This window comes from Amblyomma maculatum, chromosome 8, assembly GCF_055883805.1.
Source record: "Amblyomma maculatum isolate TAMU_Amacu chromosome 8, ASM5588380v1, whole genome shotgun sequence".
In the NCBI taxonomy this organism is placed as follows: Eukaryota; Metazoa; Arthropoda; class Arachnida; order Ixodida; family Ixodidae; genus Amblyomma; species Amblyomma maculatum.
Window position 1 is genome coordinate 33116732 of NC_139351.1, and position 18518 is coordinate 33135249.

The 18518-nt window shown below is 43.1% G+C and overlaps 1 protein-coding gene across 1 annotated transcript in view; it reads right to left on the minus strand.

The window, feature by feature from the left end:
- The window catches only part of LOC146180867 (tyrosine-protein kinase transmembrane receptor Ror-like), a 389432-nt gene that overhangs the window by 42655 nt on the left and 328259 nt on the right, over window positions 1–18518 (minus strand). Inside the window, exon 5 of the mRNA XM_084576195.1 lies at window positions 6980–7055. Within this exon, the coding sequence (XP_084432321.1) occupies window positions 6980–7055 (76 nt within the window). The remainder of the gene's footprint in view (window positions 1–6979; window positions 7056–18518) is intronic.

The window sequence follows — 18518 nt, forward strand, 5'->3', positions numbered from 1 at the left end:
GGAGAGCAATGAGAGATGTCCCTATCGGGGCAGTGGGAGAAAGCATTCGTCAAAGAAGGCGTAGTTCACATGGGCCCGGAAATATGGACTCTCCCTCTCTCTCTACGGAAAACCTAGTATATTTTTTACGCTGACGATGCGGGCCTTGTCAGCGCCTTATGGGCAGACGTGAAAATATTTAGCATACAGTGCGAACTAGACCGTACGATTGCGTGACAGGTTCTGTAGTGAAATTTAGGGAACCCTCACATGGCTTGGGATTTTGATGGCACACAGCAGGTGGCTCTCCAACGAGTTTTTTTTGGCGTGAATCGTTTTCATTAATTTTGTACAGAGCAAACCGGCGTTGGTCCGTCAATAAAACACGTACGCAGTCTCACAAAAGTTCGGTAATGATGCACCGGTCGGGCCATGGATTCATTCGTTTGGCTAAGGGTTCTTTAGTGGTAAGGGCGCGGTCCCTCTTCTTAGGCCTCAGTCCTCACTACCACAAGGGTGCAAATACGGCTATGGTCTCTTGATTTGATGAATGCACGAAAGCATAAAAACTAGGAATTTAGGCAGTAGGATTCCAACAGAGGAAACGTGAACAACTGCAAAGACGAGAAAACCAGCAAATTTGGAATAAAACTTAGCTATGACTTATATGAAAAGCTGTGTACATATGCGAATAAAAAATAAATACCCACTATGCATCATGGATGTGGAAAAGACGAAATTTTAGTGTAGGTAATTGACTAGACGCTGACAAGATATCTGTCGCGGCTTTCGTCTCGTGCAAAACGTGCACATGCACACAACAGAGTATAAAATATCCATTTCCTTTTATCTAACGAATCTATACATATCCACATAAAAGTTCTCCCTACCCCCAACACACACGCCAGGTTTAACAAGGCTTAAAAAAAAGCGCAGATTATCCTAGCCTAGTGGAAACAATTGGTAGCTGTTGAGAGTCGCCTGACCTGGAATGCAGTTTTTTTTTTTTTGTTAATGAGTAAAGGTTAACTTTGAAATTATTTGGCTTCAAGGACAAAGAGTCAATTCGAAAGGTTTAGCTCATCTTGAAAAACCGCTAACCACGGTGTTCGCTCCAAGGTACGTCTTATGTAGATGTATATACAGTTGAATCCCGCCACAACGAATACCGCCACAACGAAATTTCCGCGACAACGAATAATTTTTTATTCCCCGCGAGTATCCTATAAGAATTAATGGCCTAAATTTCTCTGCACAACGAACCATTTTTGCAGAGCGTTTCCGCTTCAACGAAATTTTCGCGTTCAAAATCGAAACCGAAACTAGTTTTATTGGCGAGAAGTCCAAGTCAAATCCAAAGCCACATTAAGCATGAAATCACGTGATTGCAGTTCCGCCATTTTGGCTTTGTGTCGTGGTCGCGTTGTTCACTCGCTGCCTTTCTCTTCGACAACGACGAGTTTTCATCCGCAGGACACGATGGCAACGCAAGTGAAAAAACGCAAAACTCTTTCCCTTGAGCAAAAAGCTCAAATAATCGCCCAAGCAGAAAGCGGAAGGAAGAAAGCGGCAATTGCTGAAGACTTCGGAATTCCTGCAAGTTCGCTGTCAACGATTCTAGGCAATAAGGACAGCGTGAGAATGGCACTTGCTTCAGGCACATCCTCGAAGCACAAAAAGGTGACGCGGCCCCTCCATGAAGAGTTGGACAAAGCAGTGCATGCGTGGTTTGTGGAAGCACGAGCCAGCAACGTCCCCCTGTACGGAAGCATCGTCCAGCAGAAAGCCTTGAACTATGCATGCCTACTTGGCATTGATGATTTTAAAGCCAGCATTGGCTGGCTAAACCGTTTCAAGGCCCGCCATAACATCGTTGGAAAAGTGTTGTGCGGCGAGTCAATGTCAGCAGACGTGGACGGAGCAGCTGCTTGGAAGGCGAGTAACATGGCCGGAATTTTAAGCAACTTCGCGCCTGCAGACATTTACAACGCCGACGAGACCGGGCTATTCTACGAGATGTTGCCGGCTAGGACGCTCGACTTCAAGGGGCAGCGCTGTCACGGCGGCAAACACAGCAAAAAACGCATCACAGTGCTGCTTTGCACAAACATGGATGGCTCGGACAAGCGTCCACCGTTAGTCATAGGCAAAAGTGCCAAGCCGCGCTGTTTTAAGGGAACTCGTAGCCTACCTGTGCAGTACAAGGCGAACAACAAGTCATGGATGACCCGCGCTATTTTCACCGAGTGGATGATGGCATTCGACCGCGACATGAAGCGGCAGGGCCGTAAAGTTTGCTTGCTTTTGGACAATTGTTCAGCGCATCACTCCGACGAAGTCAAGCTCACTAACACGGAGCTGAGGTTTTTCCCTCCCAATTGCACGTCTGTCTTACAGCCTCTCGATCAGGGCGTGATTCTTAGCCTGAAGCGCGCTTACCGCGGGAGGTTAATTCAGCGGCTGCTTTTTAACACTGAAACCGGCCGAGACACGAAGGTGGACTTGTACGTGGCACTGCAGATTATGTCTGCTGCCTGGAGCACACTGGGGCGCTCAGTAATTGTGAACTGTTTCAGGCACGCCGGATTTGCCGAAGGTCGACCCGTACACTCTGCTGGCCTAACACCAGGCGTTACAGACGACGACGAAGAGGCGTCACCGGCTCCGGGGATCGCGGCCGCCTGGAAAACGCTGGGAGAAATAGGAACCGTGCCGCCTAATCTCGAGCTCGACGAATACATCGGCGCTGACGCTTGTGTTGTTGTTCACGAAGATGTGAGTGATGAGCAGATCATAAAAGCTGCCCGGAATGATAAGGACTCTTCCGATGAAGAAGACGACGACGTACAGGAAGCGCCGGCTGCGGCAACCGCCGTACAGGTGATGGACGCTTTTGATGTCATCAGGAATTTCGTTGCTGTCCGAGACGACGATGTTGCAATGGGTTTGCTGACCGAGTGCGAAAATCGCGTGACGGCGTTGCTCGCCGTGAAGCGTAAGCAAACCAAGCTTACAGATTTTTGACATTAAACGCCTTTGCTGCTGCTTAGGCAATTCTTTCTGCGTTTCACGTCAAATTTTTGCGATAACGAAGTTCCGCGAGAACGAATTTTTTTTCGTGCACCGTGAATTTCGTTATAGCGGGATTCAACTGTACAGGCCTTCAAAGATGTGTGTCACGTGACCAACTGATGGCTGAGACCTCTCGCCGGCGCCGACAAACCACAATAGGGGAAAAACGCTCTCAATAAAAAAATAAGGGGCAATTAGGCTCCGTCTTAAGGGTATGGCGCGACAGTGCCCAATGGTGTACTCTATAATTATAGTGATTAACTTCTACTCATTGCCATGCAGTCGTGAGCGGCCATTTTACGTGAACGACTACGCAATTTCTACAAATCCTGCTCGTTCATTGACCGTAAAAGCGTTGCCTGTAGCGCATCAGATCAGCAAACCCAAGGTCATGGGTTCAAATCCTGCCTAGAACTTAGCATTTTAAGGCGAAAGCTTTTCGAGGCTCACAGTGGGAATCTTGTGCTCGCGAGATTCCGCGAGACATGTCCGCGAGACGTCGCAGTAGGTTCTGCCGTCGACATAGAGAAAGAAATAAAAAAGAAGAAATGAACTCATAAAAAGTACACAAACGCGCACTTGAGGTACAAGTTAAGAGATTGACTGAAAAGGTAGAAGAGAATTGTAGGAGGACAGGCTTTACCATTATGTTCTTAAGCAAAGCTACGTGCAATCCTGTATTTTTTATTTAAGCTAAACAGATTATTTCATAAAGGTAAACCATCTGAGTCACGCGTGAAAAAAGTACTGCTTAACTTGGTTAGAAAAAAGCGCCAAAAAAGACAACCACAGGAGAGGGCACGACACACAAGAACACACAAGAAGCGTATTTGTCGTGTCCTCTCCTGTGGTTGTATTCGTTTCTGCGCTGTTCTCTTACTAAGTATGAATAGCCAACTAGCCTAGCACCTTGCTTTAATGAAATAGTACTGCTTTGTGTAGACGGTAGGTCTGCGCTAACATTTCAGTCAGCTGTTTTTCACTGTGTAAGCGATAGCGCACAGAGCTCGTTTGACCGAAAATCCGTCGGCGTAGTAGTCGTCGTAGCGGACCGTGTGTCGGACATAATCGCGGGCTGTGTAAAAAAAGAAAAACACATCATATTTGATGATTGATTGGTGCGTGATAGGCGTTGGCTAGTTAATAATATCACTATAAATAACGGATTAAATAAGAAAACGAAAAACTGAAAAAAAAAAGGAATTCAAAGGTGTCAAAATGCTCAGAAAGAAAAGTCAATACTTGATAATGCTAATAAGAAAAACGTATTGTGTGTAATTGAATATGTAATTGAGCAATATCCCAACTGATGCCTTATTCTTGGACTTTGAGAAAGCATTTGAGAAAGTACCCCATTCCCGCCTCTTACTCAAACTATCCGTTTTAAATCTTCACCCGCTTGTCTTCAACTGGATCCGAAGCTTTTTAACAGACCGCATGCAATTCGTTTTCGCTAACGGCTCCTCATCGACTTACTCGCATGTTCTTTCAGGAGTACCTCAAGGCATAGTCCTGGGCCCATTACTTTTCTTAATATACATTAACGACTTGCCTTCCACAGTAATGTCTACCATACGCCTTTTCGCGGACGATTGTGTAATCAACCGCCCTATAACTAACACCGACGACACTTCGGTCCTTCAAAATGACCTTAATAGCGTACACCAATGGTGCTCAACGTGGCTAATGTTTCTAAACACTACAAAGACAGTACTACTTTCTTTCCATCGCCGCCGAAATTATACTCTGCATGCTTATACAATTAATGATTCTGCCGTTACTTCCACTCTTTTAAAAACCTTGGTATTAACCTCACTAGCGATTTATCATGGACGTACCACGTCAACCACATAATAAATTCATCTAACCGAACAATTGGCTACCTTCCCCGTAATCTACGCATGGCTCCTTCTTCCTTAAAACTATTAACTTACAAAACACTTGTGCGACCTAAACTTGAATACGCTAGCGCAATCTTTTATCCTCACCAAACTAACCTTATCACAGCTCTTAAATCTGTACAGAACCGTGCTACTCGCTTTATCCTTTCAAACTACTCAAGATATTCTATCATATCCGCATTAAAGCTCCAACTTCAACTTCCTTCTCTCGCTTTCCGTCGCCAAATTTCGCGCCTCTGCCTTTATCACAAGTTTTTTTCATAGTTCACCTCGCGACAGCCAGCTCATCTAAATGGTACGCACAAGTACAGGCCATTCTAACAGCGTTATCCAGCATCGTGCCCGCACTACTACATTCCAAAAGTCTTTTTTCGTGTACACAGCTCGCGACTGGAATGACCTTCCCAGCAGCCTTGCCCTAATCTCCGACCCTGCTCATTTCAAGACTGCCATCGAAGAAGCCTCATCACCTTTGTAATCACCTTACAAAAACCATTGTTAACCGCTGTTCAAGTGCCCACTCCTCATGTAATGTTCCATTTGGGCGCTTGAGGTTCTAATAATAAATAAATAAATAAATAAATAAATAAATAAATAAATAAATAAATAAATAAATAAATAAATAAATAAATAAATAAATAAATAAATAAATAAATAAATAAATAAATAAATAAATAAATAAATAAATAAATAAATAAATAAATAAATAAATAAATAAATAAATAAATAAATAAATAAATAAATAAATAAATAAATAAATAAATAAATAAATAAATAAATAAATAAATAAATAAATAAATAAATAAATAAATAAATAAATAAATAAATAAATAAATAAATAAATAAATAAATAAATAAATAAATAAATAAATAAATAAATAAATAAATAAATAAATAAATAAATAAATAAATAAATAAATAAATAAATAAATAAATAAATAAATAAATAAATAAATAAATAAATAAATAAATAAATAAATAAATAAATAAATAAATAAATAAATAAATAAATAAATAAATAAATAAATAAATAAATAAATAAATAAATAAATAAATAAATAAATAAATAAATAAATAAATAAATAAATAAATAAATAAATAAATAAATAAATAAATAAATAAATAAATAAATAAATAAATAAATAAATAAATAAATAAATAAATAAATAAATAAATAAAAAGAAAAATATGTTCAAAAGTGTGAAACTGCTCAGAATAGAAAGCCAATGTTTGCTGATGCTATGCAAGTAAGATGCCGGCGCGTTGGTGCCAGGTCGTCATCTTCTTTACACGGTGCCATTTTTTTTATTAAAAAAAAAAAGTGAAAAACATCGCCGATGTGTGTTAAACCCTATTGCGTCATAACCTTATCGACGGAGTTTAAATGTCGCCTTCATATTCGTTTTACAATTTGTTCTTTAAATCAACGACTAAAAAGACCGGTATTTATTCTTCAGTAGTACATAAACTTTGGAGAAGGAAAAATGCTGCATCGTATCCCTCGGCTATATATGACAGTGACCGTTAACAGTTAGTTCATCTGAAATGTAATTGATATGAGAGGTCCTTTAGAGGCCAGGAAAAGTAAATGAACAATTATGGAAAAGTAAACGATTACTATTACGTTACTTTTTCATCAACCTATATAAACGCATAGCGCACATATAGGCTCGCTAGAATGAGTTGTGCGGTTTCGTTGATCTACAGGATGTTGCAGTATATGTTGTAAAATTTTCCGCAGTTGTTTTCCGATGTTTTCTTTGCCATTTTTCTCATGTTGCCTCGTGCCCACATGAGTATCTGGTTCTGAAGAGTATGTCGATGCATGCGCCGGCAGGAAGAACGCACGAAGACTAGGTACAGTCTTGGTCAAAAGTCCTGAAGCCAAAGGAGTTTCGTTTGAGCCTCAAAATGAAGCCATCACGCCACCATTAGAGGCCAAAAGGCATTAGAGGCCAAAAATGAGACTAGGTCGAAGCTCTCACTTGTTTTGGAAGAATAGGCAGGCGACAGAGCATGGTTCTCACCTTCCTCCGAGTCCCGGGAAGTGTGGGAACACGGGCGGAAACTGCGGTATCTGCGCCGGTGCGTGGTGGATGGGGCCTGCGATGGGATAAAGGAAAGGGAGGAGAGAGAAACAAAGCGGGGATTACACACCTCATTTTCCATTGCTCTCCAAACATTCACACACGAAGTGCTTCGTGCCCAGTTCTAGAGATTGTATCAGATGCGATGACACGCATCAGGCTCCCGCCCTAACCTGAAAGGGCAACGGACGAAACGTTTACGTGTTCGCGTTCCGATCTGCCCTTTTCCCTAGCCCGCTTTTCCGGCGTCTGCTTTCGCGTATGACATATTTTTGTTCGTCAGTCAGGATGTCCCACTTGCATAAAAAATCGCTTAGATAACAGCCGAGGCAGCAAATATGGCCTTAAACCTCACAAAGGTGGCCACGTATAGTGCATGACCGCGACGGTAGAAGGTTGTCCATATGAGGTTGGGATAAGGTCAGTATCAAGATGAGTAAGCAGTGCACCCGAATAAGATAGGTCAAGAAAAGACGTGAACGTTTAGGGTAGCCTTTAATTGCAATAATACAGAGAGAGCGCAGTAAATGTCACGTGAAGTCTGTCACCGATTCCCGATAGGTGCCTTCTGACAAGAACAGATGTGTGTGCGTGGCAAAATAACGCAGGGAATAACGCAAGGGTAACATTCTAGCAGGATATGCGGCAATAGCACGGGCACATGCGCACGCTATCACTCGCTCTCTTACTCAGCCCCACTGACGGAAACTAACTAACTAACTAACTAACTAACTAACTAACTAACTAACTAACTAACTAACTAACTAACTAACTAACTAACTAACTAACTAACTAACTAACTAACCAACTAACCAACTAACCAACTAACTAACCAACTAACCAACTAACCAACTAACCAACTAACCAACTAACCAACTAACCAACTAACCAACTAACCAACTAACCAACTAACCAACTAACCAACTAACCAACTAACTAACTAACTAACTAACTAACTAACTAACTAACTAACTAACTAACTAACTAACTAACCAACCAACCAACCAACCAACAAGCAAACAAACAAACAAACAAACAAACAAACAAACAAACAAACTAACTAACCAACTAACTAACTATTGCTATTAAAGGGAGCATTGCATATGAGAAGGTTCATTCAATTCCTTTCTTCATCATCATCATCATCACCATTTATTTTCCCTTAGGACATAAGGGAGAAGCAAATATAATCACAAACAGCACGAACATGAAAGTTCAAGAAATCTTTTGTGGAGATTGGGGGCAATCACTCTTCACTGTTAGCAAAGAGAGTTTGACAGACCAACCAAATGAGCGAATGCGGGGAAGCCAAACTGTCCACGCATAATGCATCAACCATTAAAACTGTCTGAGTTCTCACTTTCTCGGGATCAAAGAAGGCAGCGAAGCCCACCCAAGCACGGTCACCGATCTAAATAAAAAAACAGAAGCCTCGGTTGGTAGCTCTCAAGTAGTATGGCACACATTTTACCAATGCGCTGAGATGGTGCCAAATCGTCACGCAGGAAAGCAACCCCCACCATATTTGCATACCGCCTCAATGGCTATATAATACTGGGATGCTTCCCGAACAACCGTGAAAGTGAGTCGCACAAGGACAGTGGCATATATGGATTTACGGGAGAAGTGCACTAATTTTATGTGCCAGCTTCAGAGCGTTAGATTCTGCACAACACCATTCTCGACGCAACAGTGCGGTGGCTTTCTTGAATTGTGCAATCATTTGTTGGTTGGCTTCACCGCACAAAGTGTGTTGATGGGGCAAAGCAAGATTTACAGGGAAGGCGCACAGGCGCTAGCGCTCGATATTTGCGCTGACTGGAAAGTGCTGCTGTGGATCGCAGCACGACCGGACCGTCACGAAGGAAGAAAATGATGCGAAGGGCACATCATGGTTGCTGATCAAACTACTGCTGCACTGATTTAATGTTGATGAGAGCACAAATATTCAACAATCGCACGCACGCACGCACGCACGCACGCACCCACGCACGCACGCACGCACACACACACACATGCACGCACGCACGCACGCACGCACGCACGCACACACACACACACACACACACACACACACACACACACACACACACACACACACACACACACACACACACACACACACACACACACACACACACACACACACACACACACACACACACACACACACACACACACACACACACACGCGCGCGCGCGCGCGCGCAAAGAAAAAGGCAGCAATCAATGAACAATATACCAGCCGAAAAAGGAGATCGTCCTGCACCTTCTCCCACTGAACGATTAAAGCTGGATAGAAGGTCTGCGGCCTGGAGCCGCGCGGACGGCCAGCGGAAGAATAACTGCGCCGGCAGTAGAAAACTTCGGCCTCCGAAACAAGACCTGACCTTCCCGCAGCTGTCCCCAACCCGGCCAGAGAGAGTAGACGCTCCAAACTATGCGGCTGGGCAGAGAGAGACTTAACTCATACCCTTACACAAGAAACAGCATAATGACTAAAATAGGTTGTGCCACAATTTGCAAATATCTGGGAATAAATTCTTCGTTATTAGTAATTAATGGTCCACGTTAATCTGGCGAAGAGTGATTCGGGGAGAAAGGAAACTGCAGTTTGACTGCCCATACGTCCAAAAAGGAAAAAAAAAAGAATATTCGGCGTCGGTTTTGTGAGCGAAAAATGACCGGTGTAGCTGGTGGCCGGTGTAGCTGGTGGCCGGCTTGGCCGTGCACGACTGGTCGTCAAGCGATGGCGAGACCACATGACATGGCGGAGTTGGGAGGTGTTTGCTACTTGGGCATGGGAGAGTGAGATTGAAATCCAAGCATTGTAGGGCTCTTCGATCGCATGTTGAAGTTGAAGTTGAAAGTTTATTTTTGCATCAAAAAACAAGGTACAATAATATACAGCGAGAGGTCCCATGGTACAAGACCGCAGGTGGGACCTCCCATGGTAATAGATTTTGATAGGCAACATAAGAATAATATTATTGTAAGAAATTTTATGAAACAACACTGAAAATAAATAACGAAATATATAGTAAAGAGTGTATTGCCAACAGATTTAGATACAAAAACAGAATGCAGAAAATAGTACAAAAACACATGAATTCCGCGACACAAAAGGTAAATAAACCAATCACAAATTAAGAAGCAAATTTCTTAATTTCAACTTGAACAAAGAAAGTGTATTAGTTTGCTTAATTTCGAAATTCAAAGAATTCCAGAATGATATGGACGAAAATTGAAGGCCTTGTTTCCCGTAGTTAGTACTGACCTTTGGTAGTAGAAAATTATTATGTAGAGCGAACCGTGTAACGCAGTTGCTTTTGATCATGCCGGGAGGAAAAATACTAAGTGGGAACTGATGGTGAAGAATCTTAAAGAATAGAATACCGATATTATAAAGATAAAGAGCCGAGAGGGGTAGAACATTTAAATTCATGAACAAAATGTGCGACGGTGACATTCGAGGGGAGGAGGTTATGATGCGTATGGCTTGCTTTTACCCACAGTGCCCATGATTTTTACCCACAGTGCCCATGGGCCACGCAGCCACGTCCGTAGACGTCTTGGTCAAAGCGGGGATTCATACCCATGTCGCGTGGTACTACACGTCATAGAGTATCTATAGCTTAATGAGTATGCGTGGGGTATATAGAAGCAGAGATAGAAGACTGCAGATTAAGCGATTAGTGAAGATAACTGACGCGAAAGAGGATCACCAAGAGGAGCCAAAAAAAAAACAAAAAAAAAAAAAAAAAAACGGGCCGTCAAACGGGAGCCATTAACGCCATCGTGTCATATACCTAAAAGATGAAGCTTAAGTGTCGAAATGAAAATATTCGATTTCTCCGCATCTGTTTTCTGTGCACTGCATTGTCTTATGAACGTGTGCTGGTAACAGCATTCGCAGTTTTCATCCTATCGGCGAGCCAACTTCTTTCACGCTTGGACGCCTTCTTCAGTTTTTCAGTTCTAAGCAGTCATTTCACTTTCCGTATTTCCCCTTTTCCACACCATATACCTTAGCGCAGACAGAAGTAATGCACCGGTACGCGGAACGAATAAGGTACTTTGGCACGCGCACAAATGACACCTCCCGAACTGGCCCCCCTCCGTCAGGCCGATATTCATATTCCGCGCAGGCGAAGCAAGCAGGCAAGTGGCGCCGTGGATGAAGGAGGAGAAACAGAAAGGCGTGCAACCGCTTCCGGCCATTCCGCGCCGCCCGATTGGCCGGTGCGAAACGATGATGACTTCCGCGATGCACCGTTGTTCCTTTCCGCATGGTCGAGAGAGAAAAAAAGCATCTCTCTCTCTCTTTCTCTGTGTGAAGCGCTGCCTAGCTAAAACTATGCACCATTGAGGAAGCTACACCAAGTAAATCTGGCAGCAGAAAATGATGTCTCTCGGAATAAATTTTTGACAAAGCACGACAGGAACTCTTAGCCTGCAGATGGAAGCGAGGTGACATCGCCCGTTACTAAGGAAAGTGAAAATTAATTGCGGCTCGAAACAGTTCGATAGACATGACAACGATGACCAATAACTACCGGCTGTTCATGTTGAACACAAGTATCAAATAACAGGTCTTCCAGGGCAGCAAGAACAACCAAGTTACCACAGTCTGTGACGCGCATACATGATTAGTTACAATGGAAGTTCCAAGGGGGCAAAATTCCTTTGTGAACTAGAATTAGCCAGCAATGTATCGACCTAGTTTATTCTTTCTGTGCTTTGGTGGTGGTTCCACTTTTACAAGAACTCCAAAACAACGGCGACTAGTCATTTTTTTCTGTACTTATTCAGGAAGTTCTCTTGCAACTACAATTTGTTTGCTTATTACGAATTTTCATCGCTAATTACTATCAGCATATATGCTCATATTTAAAGAAAAAAAAGTGCCCCTTTAAAATGAAGAAAAAAAAAAGAAAACCTGGCGAAGCGTCCCAATAATTTTCGCCGATGCATAGACAGTTATTTATTTACCTGCGTTAAGCGAGCTTGTCGATGGCTACCGCGATTGTTAGAAAGTGCGCTCACGGCGACAATAAACAGCGAAGAGGTTTGTGAGTCAAACGCGTTACGGGGCCCTGGCGGGCTGCGTCTCCAACACCGATGCACAGTTTTTGTGGGCAACGACACACATAGTAGTTCTCACTGTCGACGCAGTGCGCTGCGATGGCAGAAATTACGCTGCTCGGCATCCCTATCGCGATGCACAGCGAAATAAAAAAACGGGGGAGGTAAAACAAAGCTCCGCACGGAAAAAGGTAGAGACGACGATGCAAGCTGCGATAAGCCGAAGGGATGCATGAAAGACAAGCGCTGAAGCAAGCACTACACGAACGGCGGCGCGTAATGCGGAAACAGCTCGAGGGGGGCGAACGACGGAAGGGCTGCCCGGGGGGCCGCCGACAGCGCTTTCCGTCGGCTATAAAACGAGCGTGCGCACAGATGTGGCGTGCATGGAAGCAGGGGCCAGGCGCGTATGACGACGCGTATGCAAGCAGGCGCGGGAAGAGCATAAGGGAGGAATGAACAAAGATAGCGAAAAAAAGACGCCAGGCCATAAGGCGCAGAAACAGCGCGCCGTATAGGATGTGCCTGGCACAGGATCCTTTCGATTTCACGGCACGATGCTTGCTCCACGCCTCGTATCGTTGGCTCCATTCGCCATGCGTGCACTTCCGGACTTCGTACCTCCCGAGATAGGGTGCATGTATGCGAGTCCACTGGTTTACGACGATGGCCAAAGGTCCGTCCCTTTCTTTCTGCTGCGCGAGGGAAGAAAGTCTGTTCAGCTTGCACTCATTAGCTCCGAAACTTGCCTCGGGTGGAACTAGCCTGTCATCGTCAGAGGACGTCATTCACGGGAGCTCCAACGCACTGCCAGTGCAATCTGTCGGCACAGCACTGTCTTAGAATGCTCATGCAGTTATGAAAGGCTGCCCTGCACGCGTACTTCACGCAGTGGGTCGATTGCGACCGAAGCTTGTTGTTTCGGCAAGACATACTCCTTGGTTTTATCGCTGGAGCTTTTCCTGGCGCTGCCTGAACCTAGCTCTACAAAATATTAAAAGCAGCCTGGTCGGCAAAAGATAATGCAGTAGAAGGAAAAAGAATCGAGATCGGAACAAATTATTTTTCGTGAACAGCATACTGAAATCAGGTCCGATTACCGGCCCGAACAATTATTCTCACCCCACTATTACCCCCAAGACATGTAACCCGCCTCTCACAAGCACTTTCTCAGAGCAGTTCCCCCTTCATCTTCAATATCAACGAAGCACAGTCGGTTACCACGCTGTACTATGCCATAAAAAAAAAAAAAGCCCCATCTACACAACTTTTACGGGAAACAAACACTGCCACGGAGTTTTTTTATGTTCGTTTCTTTTCAATAATACCGAAATGCGGCTTCATCGCTTTAAGATTTAAGACAGGGCTTATCGCGCTACCTGTGCAACCGTTTGTGAGAGGGCTTTTTGACTGCCCGGTAGACGTTGCTTAATGTATCCTGCCGAGTCGACGAATAACAGGTGTAGCACTCTTGGTTGGTCTTATTTTTTTTTTTTTTTCATTTTTGCAAATTAACACTGCGGTCCTTAGGTACGCATATGGCGCTTGTCGGTAGCTGGTTATTAATTCCATCACATCTACGAATGAGGCGCGGCACAAAAATATACAGTTGGGCTGTATTTCGCCTGTATTCGCCCCGCGAGAATAAGACGAAAAGGAATTGCGGCATTCCGTGGCCTCTAAGTCTCCAGGCTTCAGCGAGTGAGGAGAAGACAGCCCATCTTCCAAGGGATGACAGACGAAAGGAATTCCAGATTATACGTATATAAGTCCTCACAAAATCAGTAAAGAAAAAAAAAAAAAAAAGATCAAATACCCAGCTTTTTTTCTGTGCCACCAGAATCGCTGTCCAAATGTTCTGCCGTGTGTGACGTGCGAGATGTACAACTGTACGCATAACAAAGAAAGCGTCCTTTTTTTTTTTTTTTCTGGGTTAAGCAGTTTTGAACAATTTTACTTCCCACGCTTCACGGTACGTAGCGCACCTTTTCTACCGATGGCATTGTATTCTTTCTGCACTTTAATTCCGTTTAGTGTTTTTTCGCTTTTTTTTTTTCTTTTTACACGCCAAAGGTGCGCTTCATACTCAATATTGCGATGAACTCGATATCTGCAGACTGGCGTCGTGCGAGCTGAAACCCCGTGGTGCAGCTTTCGGGGAATTCAGAGTGAATTTTTCGGCCCGTTGCGTCCCTTCGTCTTCATCGTTTCGCGCGTTCGCCGATTGAGTGGCATAGAACGCGGAGGCAAAACGACGGGAAAGAAAACGAAAAAAAAAATAAAAAAAAATCAGAAATCGAGAGAACCCACGAAAGCGAAAAAAAGAAATAAAAGAAAAAGAATTCGAGGGGTAGACGAGAGACGGGTGGCAATCGTCTCTTTCCGCTCGAACACTCTGCCGGTCACGTCGTTCAGCCTGTTTTTTTTTTTTTTTTTTTTTCGGAATGAAATGCAATACCATAGGAAGTGGAGGAGGAGCAGAGGAGAGAGAGATGAAACGCGAAATGTCGGGATCTGTTTGCTCTCACAAGAAAAGGAAAGAGAAAAAAGACGTTTAAAAATACATCGACGAGAAGGGGCAGAACGGATTGGAAAGAGAAACTGAATGTACGAGAAGCCGCGGAAAGGTGCCTTTGTCACAAAAGAGAACGTCTTGATATCGCCTGGCAAAACTTGCGCTTATTGCGCTGTTCCCCAGTATAAATGCGCACCAACTCGCCCAGACCTCAGCTTTACTAAACGCGATAAAACTGATGCATACAAAAACACGTTTAGCAAGAATACACAGTTGAGCATCTCGCGACGGTATATCAGCGACAGCCCGGAGTTGATCGAACTCTAGCGCTATTTGCTGGTAGACAACGTAACTGCCCCAGAAATCACCTCTCTCCCAGGCACCTGTAGTCGAATACAACAACAGAAAAAAGCAGCAGATCCTCCTCAAATACCCCCCCCCCCCCCCCTCCCCCTTTCAGCTGTTAATGGCGTCGACAGACCCTCCGTGAATAATCCCCTCACCTGCTAGCAGCTAGCTGTATACAACGCAGGGTGCATGTTTGAAAGGAAGTTGGCTACGCTTTAATCCGACTAACCGCGGCGTGATGAGGACCGATCGAAGCCATTGGTAGCAGGGGAGAGAGGAGAGAGGATGCCCTTTGAGAGTCTCCTGTCGCCCCCCCCCCCCCCTTTTTTTTTTTTTTCTTGAATTGTACCAGGCAAGAAATAAAGAGCCAGCCCGGAGCAAAACCACCGTCCATCTAATCTGAAAAGCGCAACCTGCAGTTTAGGTGGACGGCGGATTCGCCTCTAGTTGAATCGCGTTTTTTCTGAGCTAGATGGATATGTCGACCAGAATACTCGTCATCTTGGCTCATCGTGCTCCTTCCATAAATCAATATTTCATTCTAGCAAAACTATCCTATCATGCTGCCAAGTTTTTACCTTATGATTGCTCCTAGGTGCACATTAGAAAAAAATCTTCAAAAATGTAGTAGTTTCAATTTTTGTCATAACCGAGAAATGAAATAATATTATTAAGAAGTGGATTGATTAGCACTGCACCCCGCAATAAAATAGACTACAGGATACAGCAAAAGTTCAACCGTCACTTGCGTTCTGCCATGAAATTGCCAGAAATAGCGAATTTATCCCATCTGAAGCTATATTCAACCCTGCCAACAAGCATAAAAACACTTTGTAAGCCTTGAGTAGGCTTTGCATATTGCGTAAGATAAAATTTAGCTGAATCCAGTAAATATTAAATCGATGTTTTGACGCCTACTCCTTAAGGGGAAGCTATAAGCACTTCTACAGAGTTAAAACATGCATTAAAATTTATATTTATATTTTATTTAATGCAATGCTTTTTAGTGCCTAATATTTATAAAGTACTTAGGATTGTTGTTAGTTGATTTCAAGAAATATTGAATTTGGGGTAGTTTCTTAAATCAAATCAATGTTGTCCATTTTTTATGTTATTGAATGTTGGCCAATTTCAATATAATATGGAGAAATAACGGACAGCTCTAGAGCTTCAAAATTTTCCAGAAATAGAGAACACGGCCTTCATAATATAAGCTATAAGTTTCAGTGGCAACATTTTATTTAGTCGTGCCAGAACGTCGGTCGGAATATTGGAAAACTTCAGGGCAAGCGCTAGGTTTTATAGCTATTTTTACAATTTTAAACAATATAATGCAACACTTTTTTACTCTGCAATATTTCTGAGGTGCTGATGATTTTTAAGAGAGATTTTAATAAAAAGCGAGATGACGTTTTCCTTTTTTTACCCGAAATCAAAGTTGCCTCCTTTTTTGCTGCTTTCAAATTTCTGGCGATTTTGATGCCTTGTGAACACACGTGACCATCTAGAGCTCCCAATTTCGTTTAAATTAAGAGCGTAACCCGTGTAATAGAGATAAAATGCTTTAATACAGATAGCTTAAGGCATCATGCCAGTATGTAACGTTGAAAATGATCATTTTTGCAACGCGTTGCTCCTGACGCAAAGTTTCCGATTTTTTACGACAACAACTGATAATAAAACGGGTTTCTAATAATTTTTATAAAAGTATAAGTTGCATAGATTTATTGAGTAAAAGATAATGGGTGACAAAAGTTTAGTGCGGAAGCAGATGCTCTCCGGATTTGCAACTTTTTCAAATGGAAAAAACGGCGTTTTCCACCTCAAGTGGCATATGATTTTTTTTTCCGAGAAAACTACTGGATATCTTGCAAAACCAAGATTCCTTCCTATGTGTCGAGATGGTCCACAACAGATAAAAAGTTAATTGAAAACATAAACATGGTCATATATTCGAGTTGCGTTTCAGCCTTGACCGCAGTGTGAGGCATAGCAAGGAACAACACCACGGAAACGCCAGGACAGAGGCAAGGAAACAATAGAGGGCGGTACTCAAATTGAAACAACATTGAAAGCAACAGGTGAAAAACACAGAAGGTAAAAACTGGATAAATTTGATGGAAAAGAAACAGAGTGTGGAATTATACCGAAAGTGGAAAATGCAGATCAGGAACGAAGATTTCTTAGACAACTCAAGAGGCAGTGCCCTACTTTTTGAAGCTAGATCAGGGTGCCTTAGAACACGCAGCTACAAAAAGAAATTTAACAATGGAGATGACGCATGTGCTGTATGTGGAAACACCAGTGAAAAAATTGACCATATTATACTCGAATGTAATGGTATCCATCCGGAAGTTGGTGCAGGCGCAATCACTGTTCCTGAAGCTCTGGGGTTTAGAGATAACAGTGGCCGGGTGAATAAACCGGCGGTGTAAACTAGCAAAAAACGACTGGAAGATTGGTGGCTTAAAAGCAGAGAAGTGACATAATGTTAGTAATGTAGGAGCAAAATTTAATAAATAGTTAACCATTCTAAATCAATAATTAAGATATGGGGAGAAAAATGAGCATGATAGCTACTGCTACCACCCCGTTTCAAAGGGGACGCTCCTATATTCCATCCATCCATTCATTCACTGAAAACGCGCCTGTCTTATACTGATCAGACGTGCGCAATCTGCCAACATTCAGAAAGTGGGTGAGTAGAAACATGAGCATAGAAACTGCAAACGTTATGATAACAGTCGCGACGTATGTAGAATGAAAGCCACAAAAAAAGACACAGTCAACTTTAAGATGGTTGAAAACACGAGAAAGCACTACAGCTGCAAATGAATCGACACCAATTGGCACAAAGAAAGAATGAATGCTGCGCAAACAAGGCACAACCAAAGCGAGAGAGAAAACCGATACTGTCTGGGAGAGCAACAATCGAAGAAGGCGCATTGCATGCAGAATGGACACTGAGGGATTGCTAACACTTGCATGAAGCTGTGACTTCAATATAGCCTCAGATTAGACAATTTCTAGTGCTAACTGTCCCTTTCTTCGCTTACAGTCTTCGCGTGCAATTAGGCTTAGGATAGTAGCCTCCGCGATTTCGATAGTGAACGGCCAGGCATGGTACCCCCGGCTTCTCCAGGGAGAACGCGTGCTCTTGTAAACGGATAAGAACCTACCTGCCTGGCTAACATAAAAGCGATTACAGCTAAGCAGGATCTCATACCCGATTCCTGCTGAGCATGAGACGTACATTTTTAAATGTATCATGCCAGATATTACGGGTTCAGATGTGTGCTTTCCTACCAAATTGCAAAGTTTCGAAAGATAACAAGGCGGAGACATAATTACATATCTGCCTGCAAACTTCTAAAGATTATGAGAAATCTTAAGGAGATGTGGAAGACCTACGAACTTATTTCGGCTAGCCAGCCCACGAGAAGGGGAGGCTCAGTCTTACCAAGCTTTTTCAGCAAGGATTTAGCCGTACTACTTAAAAGTGAGGTTGGGTAGCCCGCTTTACCGAGTTTT